A 17,838-nucleotide genomic window follows, 5' to 3' on the forward strand; every position below is an offset into this window, starting at 1 on the left:
GTAGTTTAATAATATTAATAACATTGTGGTAAAATAATAATGTTATCATCCCGTGGTATAATTAATTTGAAGGGATTGTTATGGAGGCAGTAAGTAATTGTCACACGAGTTGTATTAAACATGTAAAAATAATAATTAAAAGCATATAATTTTAATATTTTTATTAAACAGTTTAACAGTAGGTTGTATGAAGAAAACGTGTAAATCACATTGGTTTTATAAACACCAAATATTTTTTTGTTACAAAGAAGAATTAAAAATTAATGCACAATTTAGTACATTTTATAATGTAAGTTGTATATAAGGTTTTTATATTATAAAAAACAAATAAATTAGATAATACAATATTATGAATATTATTTTCATATATACTAATAATAATATCTAAAATTATTTCAATAGGAAGATAAAATATATAGTGCAACACAACCAAACTCTTCTGATTTTATGACTATAAAAGATCGTAAGTTTAGCAGATTAATATTAATTTAGTTATGTTAATTAATGATATAGAAAGTATATTGTATAATATTTATTTTTATATGATAAATTTCAGGAATTAAGAAATTACATGTATATCCTACAAAAGATCTTCTTCTTATTTATAATTATGTCAATAGTGAATATAATAAACATTGCATATCATATAATTATAAATGCGTAGATGGATTTAATTGTACCATTTGTGTCACATGGCCATATGAAGCATCTTTTTCTGCCATAGCACCTTCTAAAAAACAAGCGATGCATAATGCATCAATATTATGCTTACATTGGTTATACAAATTGGAGAAAGTTAAAAATTTAAGACCAGTATTATATGATAATGAAACTATACAGGATATGTTATATTCTCAAGAGTATGTCAAGATTAATATTACACCAGATATAAAAGCTGAAATGGAAATTTTGATTCAGTACTATAATGATGTAAGATTTACAAATATATGTTTAACAAATATAAAACAGAAATAAAAGTATATGTTTAATGTTTATAAATAATAATTATTTGTAGGTCGTAAAATCTAGAATAGCAGCATTAAGTAGTGAACTTAATGAATATGATTTAAAAAATGAATTAAAAGATAATTTTTCAAACGTTAAGGTGTTGGGAAGAAATAGACATACATTAAAATTAAAAAAAAGAGACAAAGAACAAACAGATTTGCCTGTTAATAACTATAAGTATGTATATTATATATTAGAAAGTATATAACATAAATATATTCCTTTGTATATAAAATTTATTATTAAACTATTAGTTATTAAAAGATTCTTTTTAGGAAAGAGATTCTTAATAGCTTACAAAATAACCAAGTTTTAGTGATTAAAGGAGACACTGGTTGTGGCAAAAGTACTCAAATTCCACAGTTTATATTAGATTCATATGTAGGAGAAGATAGAATACATGAATGTAATATAATTGTGACACAACCTCGTAGAATATCAGCTGTTTCTTTGGCCCGTTATATTGCACATCAAAGACAAGAATTGCTAGGAACTACAGTTGGTTTTCAAATTCGATTTACTAGTAAAATACCAAAAATATGTGGATCAATTTTATTTTGTACAAATGGTATACTATTGCAAAGATTTAACTGTAATAATAGCTTGGAAGGAGTATCACACATAATCATAGATGAAGCTCATGAAAGAAGTATAGAGATTGATATATTATTGAAGTTATTTAAAGACAGACTAAAAGATAATCCACATCTGAAACTTATAATTATGTCTGCTAGTATAAATGTAAAAATATTCCAACAATACTTTTCTTGCCCAGTTATTAATGTTCCTGGAAAATTGTATGATGTAAAAATGCATTTTTTGGACGATATAGATCTTCCATTTGAAAAATCAATGAATTTGGAAAATGCTATGAAAACAAATATTTATTATGATAAAATAGTAGATTTAATACAATTAATTATTACAAAGAAATTACCTGGAGGCATTTTATGTTTTGTCCCAGGTTGGAAAGAAATTACCCAGTTGCGTAATATTCTTGAAAGTAGAACAATGAATAATACCAATTTATTAATATTACCACTTCATTCTAAGTTATCATTTAACATGCAACAAGAAGTTTTCAAAAATGCCCCTGCTAATACTACAAAGATTGTACTAGCTACAGATATAGTTGAAACTGGTATTACTATTCCAGATATAAGTTATGTTATAGATACCGCTATTAAGAGAGATCAGTACTGGGATAAAGTGAAATCTATATCTACTTTGCAATACAGTAGAATATCACAAGCCAACATTCTTCAGAGGTAACTTTCGTTTCATATACACGTTTGCAATTATATTTTAAAGAGAAAGGAAACATTGGAATACATGTTTTATTAATATTTAGGAAAGGAAGAGCTGGACGTCTGAAACCTGGTGAAAGTTATCATTTGCTTACTCGAAAAGAATATGATAAACTAAAGTTATATCCAATACCAGAGCTACTTAAAAGCGAATTAGATAAAGTAATTATTTGTTGTAAAACAATGACTAAGGAGAACATATATGATTTCTTTAGTGGTATGATTGAACCTCCAAGTAATACTTCATTAAGATATGCTGTAAATAACTTAATAAATTTCGGTATTCTCGATGAGAATGAAGACCTTACTAGTTTAGGAAAACGTATTTCACATATGACACTTAACCTGAAACTGAGCAAAGCAGTAGTATTGTCTTGTGTTTTTGGGTATGTAAAAATACATATAACCAATAAAAGTTCTTATTATTTCATGTTTTTTAGATTATTTACATATTATCTACCTTTTTCACTACCTTTATATTTTCCAGAAATTGTATTTCTAGTTATAAAGTTGATTTGATCTTTTCAGGTGTTTAAATCCCATATTACTATTAGCTGTTATATTTTCTAGTCAGGAATACAATAATGTTGCATTAGATGAAGAATTAAATCTATATACAGGTGTAAGGAGCAACAAAAAGGAATATCATAAGACAAGTGATCATATAGCTACATTAAAATATCTTGAAAATAAATGTAATATAGGTCAAAGTCATACATTTATTACATTTGAGAATAGTAATGAGCCAAAGTTACAACGTAAGTTTATTATATATTTAAAGATATATTTGATATTTAACATTGGAACTAATGATTATTTATTTGTAGAATTGTATGAGTTACATTTAAACGAGCTTGTGAAGAGTAAAATGATTTCATCGATATTTAATATTGAGAGTGTGAATCTGCATACGAAAAATAATGAATTAATTGGAGCAGTTTTATTTGCTGCTACATGTCATTTGATAAAAAATAATGCATATGGTATTAAAAGTGGATATTTTACAAAGAAAGCAAACATTTTATTGGATGAGTTAGTACATTTCTTAAAAAAAAATTCATATAATCACAACATTCAGAGTTAAAATTAATATAGTTTATTGCTTTACAGACATGAAAAGATTGTTAAGATTAAAAGTGAAAGTATTAATTCTGATAGAACACTACAACCAAATGAGTTATTAACTTACCTTAATAAAATGGAGTATGCTATAAGACATTCTACCATGGTGTGTGATACAAGCGTTATATCACCGTTATCAGTTTTATTATTTAGTCAAGGTGATGTTTATTGCACAGAAGTATGTATATATTTTATAGATAAACGTTAAAATACATTTAGAAGATATTAAACATTATTTCCTTTTCAGATGACAGATAAACTTTTTATTAAGGACAGAAATATTGTTATGCAACTAAAAGATATAAACAATTTAAATTTAATTTGTGAAGAAGAGTTTGTATTCCTATCTTTATTTTTTATTAATTTGCGATGAATTTAGCATTCATTTTACATATTGTTCTATTTCAGATCTGCAAAGTTGCTAATAAAATTTCGAAGTATTTTATGGAATATTGTAAATTTTATAATTAAATATGAAGGTACAGATGATTATAAAGACAGATTATACTTCGTTAAATCATTCAAAAATGATTTAATAGATTTAGTTTTAAGAATGTTGAACAAATCATCAATACATACAGATGATAAATCTGACAAGAATGAATATTTCAACTAAAGAGAAATTTCTTAAAAATTTACACAATTCTATATTGTTATAGGGTTTATTTTTATGAAAGTGTATAGTAAGTTGTATTTTATATGTAAATGTAAATAAATATGTAAGAACATGTAATCTTTAATTTATTTCCATTTTTTTTTATTTGTTATTTGACATTTTTGTATAAATATAAATTTTCATAGGCTAACGCATATTCTCTGTAAATCACAGTACATTCTTCGCTGTTTAACAATTTACCTATAGTTACATAGTGATCAACAGAATTTACATTTTATGTGTTCATACATAGTCTTTTAGTGGCTTATTATTCACGCATCTTGTTATGTTAGAATCTTAAAACCCTGCCAACACCATATTCCCCGAATTCATGGGAGAGAATATTAAAAATTTGTTTCTCAATCCCAAATTTATTCACGTTACATTGCAATTATTAATTGACTTAATTTTATGCTCTTATCATATACTTCGATGAATTGTATGTAACATCTATAATTTCGGAATTGATATAATACAGGATATTCGTAATCGTCGAATTTTTATAAATATATAATCATTTTCGACGAATTATGCTGTACTGATTGTTTCTTTTCTTACGTACATTTCTCTATCGTGTCAGTCACAGAACCGATTACGCACATTTACTTTGGAAATTATTCCGTATCGTATGCAGCTTACTTTTACGGAAAATTATTCAGCTGTGGATTAGAGGTAGTCAGTAAAAACATTCGATATAATCGATTAAATCGCATAATTTCTATACGTATGTATATCTTTGTTAAATAAATTTTCCCATATAATGTTTATAATAGTATAATGATAGAATGCATAGTATTCCTCACTTTGTATAAGATATATTAAAACCGCTATATTGTGGCGTTATAAATGTTGAATATATTAAAATCTATTTTATGTACATTTGGCAGGTACATTGAAGCGTGCGCTTCTGATATGAAAAACCATTTTATTACGAGAGACGAGGTACGAGGATTCTTATTAAAATTTGTAAATTCTAAAAGATAACAATCATTACAATTTCTTTCCTATTAGTTTAACTATTTTTTACCCTCGCACACAAATATATAGAACTATAATAAATTAATGAAATAACGAAAGAATATATTAAGATATATCATACTGACATAAATATAAAATATATAAAAATGAAAATATGTCGAAATCGATGTTGGTAGTAACAAATATAGTTAACTATATTTGGAGATATATGTCATTATTGAATAAAGCGTAATATTTTGCAACAATAAAGCCAACAGTGAGGATGAAGTTGCAAGTAAATAAAATATGAAACACTGAGTGGCCGATGTCTAGCTTAATCAATAAATACAATGTGTTGTTTTAACCTCTTTTCTTCTTAGTGACTATCATGAAAAATAACAGTAATCAACTTATTAATTGATAAAATAAGATTAAATTTAAGATCGAATAACTATATACTGATGTAAAAATGAAACAATTGTATGTTATTGTGTAATTTCATACTTATGTTATAACAAATTTTTCATATACCATTTAAAAACAAAATTTTTTTTTGTTTCTTTAGGAAATTTTTTATCACATCGACTAGCAATGAAAGTTGTAGTATTTATGTGATATTTTAAACAAAATATTACTAATCCTTTTAACAATTATCTATTATATCTGTATCAGGTAATATTGCACTTCCGGCCATTTTAATATTAAATTATTTTAATATTAAGTTAAATTACGATGGCAATCTTTACGCATCGACGACTGCAATATTTCCGTTTCTCTAAAATAATTGCATAATTGCTTTCTTCTTCTAAATGGAATATAAAATAAAGGATTAAATCGATGTTTTTCCTTTTTAAATTTGACATCCCATCTTATAGTACACGATATAAATACATTAGAAGTCAGTAAACTGATAAATGCAAAGTAGATTATTTCCACGCTTTACTCACACTTAATATCATCAACTGAACTGTACATTTACCCGTTTAGCGAACTCTTAAACACGTTTGTGTTTTGCGTTTAATTGATTAATTAAAAAGAAAAAAAAGAAAAAGTGTATGCATAATCGTTTTCGTATCGCGAAAATGAATTTCTACAATCAAAACTAATAAAGATAGGTAAAAGAGATAAGTTTACAAATTAAAGAATCTTTTACTTCGGTCTTTACTTAAAAGTTAAAAATTCCTCTAACAAATAAAATATAGGTAGCTGTTATGAAGCAGTAGAATGGACATGGATATACTGGCCTTAAACGCATGATTAGAAAATAAAAAGAAATAATACGTGTCTCATTGTAATGGGATTCGTATTGCCACTTGTGAAAATCTCTATCGAAGAGTAGCTGGCAATTCAATTTTGATTTTTACTCATTCCGAACGTACTTAATACTGCATTTTTAAGTTTCATTTTACTATGTAGCCTTTGAGAAATAGAAAGCATAAAGATTTTACGATTACGTATCGTCGCAATTGCAACAATTCGTTCTAATCAATTCCTCGCTAATAGGATTTTAAGATGGAAACACAGAACTTGTACAATTAAATCGATTCCCTAGGTCTACACAGAGGAAGAACCGTGATGAAGCTTTCAGTCTCGCTATCGCTGGTGCTGAAGTTCGCTCTCTCTAAACCTCCATTCTCATTTCTGATACAAAACGGTTGAACATATGTATTCTTCGTTTCAATTCCCACACCCGAGTCGATGCTCTTCGAGAAGTTGGACATGTCCGTGAGTCTACGGAAGTTGCCAAAGAAAACGCTGTCTGTCCCAACGCTTTCGGCGCCGCTCTCGCTTGCTCCGTCACAGACGGATTCGGTCTCGTCAGTTTCAGAGACGCTGCTCACTTCGTGTTTGAGCAGTTGCTTGTGCGAACCATTGCTGTCGGTGCTACTCAAGTACCCGCTATCTTCTACCTTCGCACGTGGTTGTTGGTATCCGGGCAATTGGCTCGAAGAATTTCCGGATTCGCAGCCTCTGGGGAATTTTGTCAAATGCTTCTTACACGTAGAAGCTAGGGAAGGTTCGCTGTGTTTCCTCTGACAGTCTTTCCCTTGACATCGATCGAGAGACTTCCTTCTATCTTTCTGACAGCGCGAATTGTTCCACGCTGTTGGAAGATTGGACTTCAGCTTCTCATGCGCTGAATTGCTTCTGACCTGGCCCTGTAATTGGTGTCTACACTTTGTCATCGAGCCTTCGAGCTGCATTTGAGGCTTAGAAGAATAGGAACAGTCAGTGTTCCCTACATTAGAGTTGCTGGGGACAGGAGCACCGTTGCTGGTCGTAGGGTCACCCGCTTCGGCAGGGCTCCTGTCCCAGCCGTTTTTTGACAGAGAATTCGATGATAATTTTACGTCTTTCATACGCTGTGGAGGTTTCGGATGCTGACAAGTGTTCTCCGTGGGTGGTAATGGTACCACGTCTGGTTGGTTGCTTGGTTGTCGTTGTCTCTTCAATTGTCTGGTCTCGGGTGTCAAATACTTGCATTTCTTCCAGGACATGGAGTCCTCTAGATGGTCGTTTAGCGATTTAGTGCTGTTAGATAAGTCTCGAGGATTCGACTTTAATCTAGCTTCGTAGATTTCTCGGAGACTGCCGTAGCCGCGTTGCAAAGAGGAGTTATTTCTCGGAGAGTCTTGGTCCCGAAAGCTGCCTTTGCTTTTTAGCAGAATTTGAGCAGGTCTTTCGAGAGAGTCCACGTAGGTCTCGCCAGGGACTTCCTTTTCGTAGTTCACATCGTCGTTGATTTTTAGCTTCATCGGTTTCCTGTCCAATGTGTCTGGCTCGTATTCAGATTCGTCTTGTTTCACGTAGTTCTTTGACGAATCTTGAACCTTGATAGTCAAGTGTCCAGGATTCTCGGGCTCATATTGAATTTCTGGTCCAGAATCGTCACTGCAAGCTGGACTGTCATAACCATCGTTCACGTACACTTCGCTAACAAGCGAATAACTTTCGGACTTTTGCGAGGAGATCAATTCGGGTAGGCTACTGTAATAGCTTCTTTCGATGATATCTTTGCTCAACTTATTAGGTATCATCATTTCACCGGTTCTGGTGTTAATTACAGCGTTTTGCATCGTTAATTCTTCGTCCATTGGCAGAGCCGTAGACAAGGCTGGACTCGATTGATCGGTCGATTCTGGCGAAGTCGAAGACTTCCTGCTAGACTTTGATCGTTCTAAGCTATCTACCTCGTAATCCGTGATATTTCCTGATCTCGAGTGATGTTCTAGCACTTTTGCGTCAACCATCTCACGGATTACAGCATCCATGATGCGTTTCGCCGTATTTTTAGCGTTTGGAAGTTCATTAATCATATCCGGCAGCTCTTTCTGTGAACGCGCTGAATGTCCATTGAACATGTTCGTTTGCTTCCCTGATAAGCCGTTATTAACATCCGACTTTCTCTCCTCTTTGTTATCTTCGTCTTTAGGAACCATGGTTTTCTTCTCCTTACTTTCTAGCTTTTCCACTATTCCCTTCTCCAAGGCAGCATTCTCCTCCAATTGTTTAATGAACGAATTTTCAATGGCTTTCCTCACTTTGGCATTGATGGCTTCGTCACCATTAGCACCGATCAGGGAATCTCTGTTCCTCAATGAGTAACAGTTCGATTCCTCGAACATTGATTTGGTTGAGCGTTTCGAGACGCTAGGTCGATCATCTGTCTCGAGAATTTCGCTCCTTGCCATATTCTGGAACGTTTTTAGCATCGGTGGATTATCCTTCCACGAGGAAAGGATCTTTCCCGTCAAGCCTTTCACATCCACGTCAAAGTCTCGTTTCGCCAGTTCCTTCAGGTATTCCAAGTTCTTGTTAAAGGTTTTAGTGCTCTCCTGAAGAGCCTTTCGAGCCTCCTCTGCGTCTTGCCAACGTCGTTGAGGCGTGGTCCTCACGTCTTCCAACCATGCTCGAACTTTGCTCTCACCTGGACTAGGTTGATCCTGTTCCGAAAGTGCAGCTTTATCCCTGAACGTGTCCATGCAACCAGGACATCCGGTACATCGTTGCGACTTCCGTTGCGACTTCGTGATGGAGCTTCGAGTTGAGTTCGAAGTTGAACGTTGCTGATTTTTGCCCGTGGCGTCGCAATGTTCTGCGCTTGCTTCCTCTTCCGGGATGCCTGAATTATTCATAGATCAAATAATTTCTCTTTTCTTTCTTAATTACACCTTTTGCTACTATTTTTAGCAAGCAGAAAGATTATTAACTGACCGAGGAGAGTAGGAACGAATTTCTTTGCAGCCATTTTGTGCTTCGCGATTGAGATAACTTCCCGAATTTTCAGGAGGAACTCGATGGCCGCTGGAGGGGGCGCCTAGAAAAATGCCAGGCAGTCTTCAAATTATCTTGGAGTTATGAAAACGCGCGATTTATCGATCAAGCATATAGAGGAGAAGGTGGTAATACAAAATCCTGCTGGTAAATCCAAATTATTAGAACAAATATTAGTCTCTTATTCGTGATACACGAGTTAAGTTTGCAACGACGATTGACGCATATCGAAGATAGTCTGGGGTTTCGTATCATCACCTTTTCCTCTACTTCTGTTAAGAAAAATCGCTTCATTCTCCATTTATATAAGTTACGCGGATTATCTGGCTTACGAGCAGCAATTGTCTGTCAAAGTAAGCAGGGTTGAAGTACAGCTTTCTTCTCTGGGCCCCGGGTAACACGGGGATATCCTGTTGATGCGGACTGTCCGCAGTTTCTACAACGCGTACATCCTCTTCTGGCAATCTTTCCCCTAGAATCGATCCAGTTCCAAAGCAAGTCTCGGACTGCTCCATGTAAACGCAGTGTGGGTGAATAATGGCCGAAGTAACCTGTTCGCACGGGAGAGGTAAATTCGCAGAGGCTTCGAATGGGCGAAATAAGAATAGAATATCGAGGAGAAAGCGTTCACGAACATTTTCGAATCCCTGTTCACCGTCACTCGGTGGCAGATCATCCCCGACGTCGCTCTCTGTCAAACCGCTGTTGGTGTCGCTCTCGAAGTGTCTCGAGGCAGCGAGCAGAGGGTTGTTCTTCACCAATCCACTCACTTCTCGACCAGGAGTCAAGCTTAGTTCTGGTTCCTCGGCGATCTTCCTTTTGGCCTTTTTGCTATGCAGGTACAGGGACACGCTCGCGACGTAGATCAGGGCAAGGATCACGGACGAGAGACCGATGGCCGTGTACTCCGTGGTGGAAAGCCCTTGCGAAAGTTGCGTCGTCGAGGAGAACATCACTTCTCGAACGTCTGGAACGAAACAAAGAAACGCTGAAAAAATATAGACTAACGGATCTTTTCTTTTCACAGGTTTCGTGCAATGGAAAGGCATCGGTGGCCTGCGATGATCGACAGCAGTCGCGTTTGCGTTGGTCAAACGAAGATATTCTTCGCTGTATCAGCGATGCAAAGTAAGCAAAGAATTAAAAATTAACTTTCTCCCAATCGAATATTTTCACGCGTTCCTTAAATTCGCGTTCAAAGCTGAACAAACACGTTTACGCTTATCCGATCGCGGGATGTGACGACAAGCTATCGAGAATCGCTGCAAGTGTGAATACCGACTGCTTTTAGACGGTGAACCAGCCACCCTGAAAGCCACGCATGGAGTGAAGACACCAGGAAGCTTGGACTTGGGCGAAGCGTCTCTGCAGACGAGTTTAGCCGTTACTACTCGACCCTCAGCTGCCTCTCTTAGCCCGGTTTCACCGATCCACTGAAACATAATCGCTTGAATTACACCGTGGAAAGCGAAAGTGCTTAAACATAGATCGAGTCACCGGAGATTTATCTTTTGGGGACGACGGGCTAGCTCGTTTTGTAAGTCACGCGTTAAACGAATCCTTTTTATTTCCCCTCTGCTTGCCTCGTTCTTATTTTTATGGCGAACGATCCGATCGTATTCGTACCGTATATTTCGTTGTCCACCACGCCTCGAATTTCTTCGGTGCATGAAATTTTAACGCCGCGACCACATACCGTTGCCAAGCGTTTCCGTAAGCGGCTTCCTTCGAGCTCCCTTATTAGCCTTACATCGTACACTTTATAAGTATCGAGAAGGAACGGTGGTCGCCTGTCTTTCGTTCATTTGCCTCGGACAAACCGAGGGCCGATGTTCATTTACCGGTTGATCAACAGTACAACGTGAAATTACGACGCTTCCCGGCGAGTATACGTCTGTATTTTATTCAACCGCGAAAAATCGGCTTTGCTGAAAAGCTATTGCGAGCAGGAATATTCCCTCGATGCCTGATCATAAAGTAGCGAAAAAGGGAATCTTAATCGTCGCGCGTTTGAACAGAACACCCGAGTTTTTCTCCCAGCTCCGTTTCTCCAAGTAATAAACGCGTGATTCATAAATTTCGCATCTTTTACCCTCGCCGATCGTTTTTCTTCCAGAATATCCTTCACGCGAGTTGCCTTTTACAACGAACGTTGCAGAGGTTCGATATTTTTCTTAATCTCTTATCGCAAATTCGAAGTATCATCGATTCTCAGCCCCCTGATTTATTGGCTCGGATGCGATCATAACGATGTTCACACAATTTTGGATATTTTCTCACAAGTTGACGCGTTGTGTGCCTTCTCGAGAGACGATATTTTGATTTTTGGTTAGTGAAAGGAATACATAATCGAGGGAAACGTGACGCAAAAGTCGTAAGGGAGATGGACATACAATTGGAGTAAAAAGTTTAGTAATCGACGAGCAAGATGCATCGGCTTTTCGAAATGTTCTGGTCGAATGAATGGCGAAAAGCGAGACTTATTACGACATCGCCTCCTGACAGGATAATGACTTATTTTACGTCGGTGAATGCGACTAACCTGCAGAAACGTCCTTCCTTCGTCACGAAACAGCCTGAAGGGTGGCTCGGTGTCCGAAAGGTTCCTTAGTTCCGACCATCCTGCTCTTCCTAATTGCTGAGCCCCTGTTATTCCGCACACTGGCGTGGTCACACCTTCGTCATCGTGTAAAAAATCGTGTTTCAACGTGCGAGAGATTGGTCGATCGGTGAGGATAGAATTGCAGGGTGCAGAGATAAGGCGATATAAGGTGGACGATCGTCGTGGTAGGCTGAGAGGCTTTGAAAGGTCAGTAGAGTACCTTTGGCTCGACGTAACTTACCTTCGAAGCGGATTTCCGCGTGGGGGTAGATTATCTGGCCACGTTGGGGTAGGAACACGTACGGCACCCTCTCGACTTGGCCCGTGCTGCTGACGAATCCAGCAACGTTGCACTCTGGGAACATTCGGAGGATCGGTGTTACTTTGTTTCCTCGGCCCCCGACACGATCCTCGAGGCGGACTGGACGTCGATCTTCCAGGAGGTCTAGACCTCTGACGATCGGCCGATGATCGATACGTACGAGTAAACGAACGGGATTACGAAATGGGATTATGTTAATGCCGAAGTTTGGAATTCGATGATGCTCCGCAGACGGTCGGCCTAATCCGAGGGGATCCACGGAGAGCACCGGATCCCTCGAGGTAGCACGAATCAAGGCGTTCTTCCCGTGCAACTTCACGTTTCCTCGTAACTGACAATTTCGTGCGTATGCACGGTGCGGCTTGCAATTTTCAGACGCGTATCGCCCGCGGTCATCTGAACGTGGCGCAATTATACAGCTTGTTCGAAAATACGGGATGCTCTGCACGAAAGTGCAGTGGACAGAGCGCTTCCTTTGATCGAGAAACGCACAAAGGGGACCATACATGCCGGCGCCTCGTCAAAATGCTCGTCACCGCGATTGAACCTCGGGAGGACCTCCGGAGGATGAAATCGAGCACGGTACGTGTCTTTATTTATTTATTTACCTATCTACCCATTTATCTATTTATTTACCTATCTATCTATCTATCTATCTATCTATCTATCTATCTATTTATTTATGGCTAGTCATATTTCAGAAATAAAAATCCACGTTTGAGTAAAGATCAGCATTGCAAGAATGAAAGCACGAGGACGTATAGTAACCAACAAAGAAAGTTTTCGCAAATTTAATTAGTCCTCTCTATATCGTACAGAAATTTCCGCACGAAATTGTTTCTCACAGAGAAGAACCTCCTCTTCGATTAACTGTTAGAAGAAACTAAGAGCAAGACACGAATATGTTAATTACCCATTCTGTTCGTCTCGAATTTTGATATATCCTCCACGAAGGGGAATTTCGATAGTTATAAAAGTCATCTCGAAGATGGCCACTGAGCGAATTCCAGGCCCGAGGATTCCTAACGCGGCATCCGCCGTGTCCAAAGCAAATGCGGGAATCGTTGCAAAGTAACGTTGTTTAATTTGTAATCAACAGTTATGGGTTTGCCGGTAAGAGAGGAACCGCTCGTTAAAATGTTAATGATTCCGTCGATGGCGGTCGAATTGTCTTCAAAATTCACCAAGAATGATTTGATACGTAATAAAACCGGTCTTAGAACGTTCGGCCGGGCCCCGCTGCACGGTTATGCAAATAATTCGATATTATCGAAAATGTACGGTGACGTTAAACGGTTTTTGTCTTTCGGCAGAGCAGCTCGATACTTTTGTCGATAATGGGGCATTCTCTGCGGGGCTTTGTCGATTCGTGGCTCACGGAGATCGACGAGTGAGCCAGGAGCCGGGAATTTCGCTAAACTGTTCTGACCCAAAGCGATCGCAAATTGTCGTGCTATCATGGTACCGGTTCTTTCGCTAGAAAATGTCACGGGCTAATATTTCTCGGCTTATCAAGATTCAGATTTTTCACGTGCTCGAGGAACTCTACATGTAACGAACATCGAGAAAATTAAAGAAACGGGTTATTCCGGAAAATGCCGTTTCTATGAGGAATTCTTGTCAAAAGGTCTCAAAAGCGCCGCCATCGCGGCCATTTTCCTTCTCTCCTATATCCTAGGTCAACTGGCTATTTTTAACGCTATTACCGGTATAATACTACATCATCGAACAGGAAATTGGCATTTGCATACGGACACATTCGTCGCCATCCAGATGTTAGGTATTAGACGCTCTAACGACGACTCCAGTTCGATTTTGGCCGATAAATTTTCGAGGACTTGCTATTTAACGGGGCTAATAAACATAAGAATTGCCTGTTTAAGGAACGCGGTTGTCGTTCTAATGCTTCAGGCCAGCTGTTAGGTTTATCTGAAACGAAATTTATGCCACTGGTCGAAGGCCATTCGTCCATCGGGATGAACGTGGTTGACCAGGAGAGAACGAGTGTTTCGGCTGCCAAGAAAAAATGTGTTCGATGATTAGCGAGCTGTAATGGGTGGAATATGGAAATTCACGGGACGCAAGAGCAATCGGAACGCTGTGTCATGTCTCTGTTAGCTCGATCGTGTCGCGGATCATGCACGACCACTTCTGATCCACGGATTCGTGCAGGCAACCGGTAGCACTCGCCGAGTTGCACCTTTGCGAACTTCTCGAACGTCTCGCTTAGTAGGGCATCATTGTTCCTCAAGGAGAAAGCCGAAGGGAGAGTCTCGTAGATCTTCCATCCGGTCCTAGCCATACGCAGCTTCGCGCGAGGCGACACGTGTGCTCCAAAAGAGAAAATGCCAGCAGCTCGTCGCGCATATTCGCCGATCCGAGGTCGAGACCCTGATCGTCTAGATTTACCTGAGCGTTCTACTAATTGCTCGATTCGCTTTATGCTAGCTGCATCGTTCGCAAAAGTGCAACTTTCTTCCATGTATCCTGCCAGCCTTCATTCGACCCTGCTCCCGACGATTAGGCGCGACATTACCGAAGCTCTTGACAGTTACAGCGTAGAAAATTGACGTTCGTTGGGAAGAAAAAGGGAGAAAAAGGTAACCACGGTGTCTATTGGATACCCGCTATTGGATACCACAGATCTTCCGCGTCTTTCCCCTAGACGACGAAGAATTACATTAAGGTTAATATTCGGATGTGTACAGGAAGATTTCTAGCGGTCACGAGGAATTCGCATGGGAGATTTTGTTGGACGCAAAGAGGAACTTGCGGTCGATTAGACCCCCTTAACGAGAAGCCGTTTTTGCGGACAGCGTTTGTAGCTCATAATCCGGAATCACGATCTTCGGACGTAAATTGCTGTTCGTGTTCCTAATGGTTTCACTCTTCGCGCGGTTATAATGGGAACCTCGTCGGGGATTTAATAAGACCGTTTACCTAATATACGCAACCATCCCTGCCAAGTCTCCGAATAGTTTAATTACACGTAATGGCTTACTTTCTCCAGACTTTTTCACCCCCTATTTACTCTGCTTTCGCTGTTGCAGGGAATAAAAATCACAGGTGTTCCTTGATCCACATCACGTTGCAATAAAATTCTCTATGGGATTTACAAAGGTAACCATCTCTGCCAAATTTTTGAATAGTTTAATTACACGTAACAGCTTCCTTTCTCTAGCCTTTTTCATCCCCTATTTACGCTGCTTTCGCTGTTACAGGAAATAGAAATTACAGGTGTTCCTTGATCCACAGCACGTGTTATCGTAAAAGTCTCTATGGGATTTACGATTCCACGCAAACTCCTTTGAATTACCATAAACCGTGCATCTTCTAGATTACATCGGGTCGGTAAGAAGCGTGTCGCGTTAATCTAAATTTATTATTCGGTACGTACGTGTACCTAGGTAGATTTTTCACAAGTGAGTCGATGAATCGAACCGATATCTTTCATTACCGATGATCGCGAAGCCGTCGACGGCTTCTCACTTTCATCGAGAGGCTTGGATAAACGGATTTCTCATTCAGCCTCTTCAATCGACGCGATCCATCGGCGTATCTCGTTAAAGGAGCCCAGCGAGCGACGCGATTTACGATAATCGAAGGCAGAGAGCAATTAACGCCGGCAGCTCTCTTCTCGGTGTCCTCGTTTGCTCGTAGGAGGACGCTGGTCCGGCTACTTGTGCCTTCTACGATCGGGCCCCGGATAACGAGCCGTTGATTAACGATCGGCAAGCTCGACCCCGGGAAACGGGTGAACGGGACGACACACGCCGTTGAACCCTGACCTTCGTACCACGACGAATCCTCGAAACCGATTCTCCTGCCTTTTCGTCTATCGATAGATACTGTCGCCTCGGAATAGGAGTCGCCAAGTTATGGCTTCTCGCGATGATAACCTCCGATAGTACCGATATCGCTAGTCTCCTCGTTCGATCCTCCTCTGGCGATTCGGCTGGTATTCCGGAAAGTTCGTGCCGATTTTTTGATTCGAAGAAGTATTGTTCCAAATTAGACGAATTGAAGGCAGCAATTGAACAAAAACGTGCAGAAATAGCGAATCAGAAGGACGTCTTATTTCATCAGGATAATGCACGATCTCGTGTGTCTTTGATAACTCGACAAAAATTGTTGGGGCTCGGTTGGGATGTTCTACCCCATCCACCATATTCACCATACCTCGCGTCCTCTGATTTCCACCTATTTCGATCATTACAAAATTCCCTCAATAGAAAAACACTTCGACTCTTTGCTCGAGGTAAAATGATCACGTGGGAAAGTTTTTCGCTGAGAAACCTGAGAGATTTTGGAAAGACGGAATTTCCAACTTGCCTGAAAGATGGAGAAAGGTCGTAAAACAGAATGGCACCTGTATAATTTAAGAAATGTATACTAAAATTTAAATCTCCCGCGTTTCAATTTTCCTTCAGAAACGGCACGAATTTTCCAAACAACCCAATAGAAAAACGTAATCGGGGGATTTCGACGAAGAAAGAAAAGGCGCTGCCGGCAGAACGGTGGTTATACACTATTAAACGAAAATCTGTAGCTTGTCAATTAAACGCGTGTCTCTACGGTTCTTCTTCCGCTTGGAGCAACATTCAGAACTCGAGGAACGTGCTCGGGGACGAGAGTGTTCGTCGTAATCGAATTAATTAACGCGTTGGTGGGAAAGCAACCTTTCCCCGGGGTAAAGAATCTAACCAGGATATTTGATTGATCGAAAATTGATACTTTAAATTTCTCACGCGACGCACTGGTGTGCCGTTACTTATCCTTTGAAGCTCACCGCAGCAGCGGAGAATGTCTTCGTTCGGCCATTCAAAATTTCACCGCCATTGATTACCATTCGAAAAGCGCGCGTGTTCCCGCGCGTGCACGTGCGCACGGATTTTTACTAGACACGGGGCCACGGGGCCCGTTCTATCTAGCTGGCAAGCCTCGAGAGAAAGAGATATTGTTCCTTGCGGTACTTTTGATCAGCTTACGGCTGCACCTCGCGTTGCCTTGGCCTCCGGTCCTCTCCTCCGATGCAACTGTACGATCGCGAATCTGTTATTTATCGGTTGCAGGACACCAAACCGGGCTTGGAGAACGGCAAGAGACACGTTTGACACGACCGGTTGACCCTGACGACGTCGGCTCCGGTCCACCGGCTCGGGATCAGACTTTTTAATTACCGGCTACCACGAGTTACGCGTCAGCCGCTATTAAAAACAGATACATACCTATTAGTATGTCCGTTTAAAACGTTTCTCGCGTTCTCCTTAAGCTACCATCGATATACAAGCTCGCGCGATATTTATCCATAAATTACTCCTGCTATTATAAACGAGCAGCCTTCGGCCGGAGTAGCCAAACAGCCTGCTTGGGAAACTCCTCGCGAGTCATCCTTTTCAACCGTTTCCTGCATCTGCCGAGGATTCTTTTTCCTTGAACATCGTGCAAGATTTCGCTGAAGATTTGGCCGATTCGTCGACTCCTGCACAGGCTTCGTTCCTTTGACTAACGCGAGAACGGATCCCGAGAAGACGAACGATGAAAAACGGAATTCGCGTGAGATATCGTCTCGTCCACTGTTTCGTGGAAC

At 39.0% G+C, this 17,838-nt stretch overlaps 2 protein-coding genes across 2 annotated transcripts in view; one reads left to right on the forward strand and one right to left on the reverse strand.

The window, feature by feature from the left end:
• Positions 1-12: 12 nt before the first annotated feature.
• Positions 13-4,053, forward strand: LOC108549783 (putative ATP-dependent RNA helicase DHX30). Its single transcript, XM_017903300.1, has 12 exons — positions 13-89; positions 172-289; positions 403-463; positions 557-930; positions 1,016-1,185; positions 1,284-2,276; positions 2,360-2,701; positions 2,844-3,073; positions 3,143-3,347; positions 3,426-3,615; positions 3,685-3,770; positions 3,846-4,053. The coding sequence occupies exons 1-12, from the start codon at positions 40-42 to the stop codon at positions 4,051-4,053; spliced, it is 3,027 nt and encodes a 1,008-aa protein (XP_017758789.1). The 5' UTR covers positions 13-39.
• A 2,531-nt stretch (positions 4,054-6,584) lies between these two features.
• sha (shavenoid) overlaps positions 6,585-17,838 on the reverse strand; it is a 75,398-nt gene continuing 64,144 nt past the window's right edge. Inside the window, exons 7-13 of the mRNA XM_017903351.1 lie at positions 12,168-12,281; positions 11,867-12,000; positions 10,607-10,757; positions 9,960-10,291; positions 9,657-9,875; positions 9,265-9,367; positions 6,585-9,172 (exon numbers count right to left, since the gene is read on the reverse strand). Of these exons, the coding sequence (XP_017758840.1) occupies positions 6,585-9,172; positions 9,265-9,367; positions 9,657-9,875; positions 9,960-10,291; positions 10,607-10,757; positions 11,867-12,000; positions 12,168-12,281 (3,641 nt within the window). The remainder of the gene's footprint in view (positions 9,173-9,264; positions 9,368-9,656; positions 9,876-9,959; positions 10,292-10,606; positions 10,758-11,866; positions 12,001-12,167; positions 12,282-17,838) is intronic.

The sequence above is a fragment of the Eufriesea mexicana genome, unplaced genomic scaffold, assembly GCF_001483705.2.
Source record: "Eufriesea mexicana isolate 0111107269 unplaced genomic scaffold, ASM148370v2 scaffold2143, whole genome shotgun sequence".
NCBI classification, from domain to species: domain Eukaryota; kingdom Metazoa; phylum Arthropoda; class Insecta; order Hymenoptera; family Apidae; genus Eufriesea; species Eufriesea mexicana.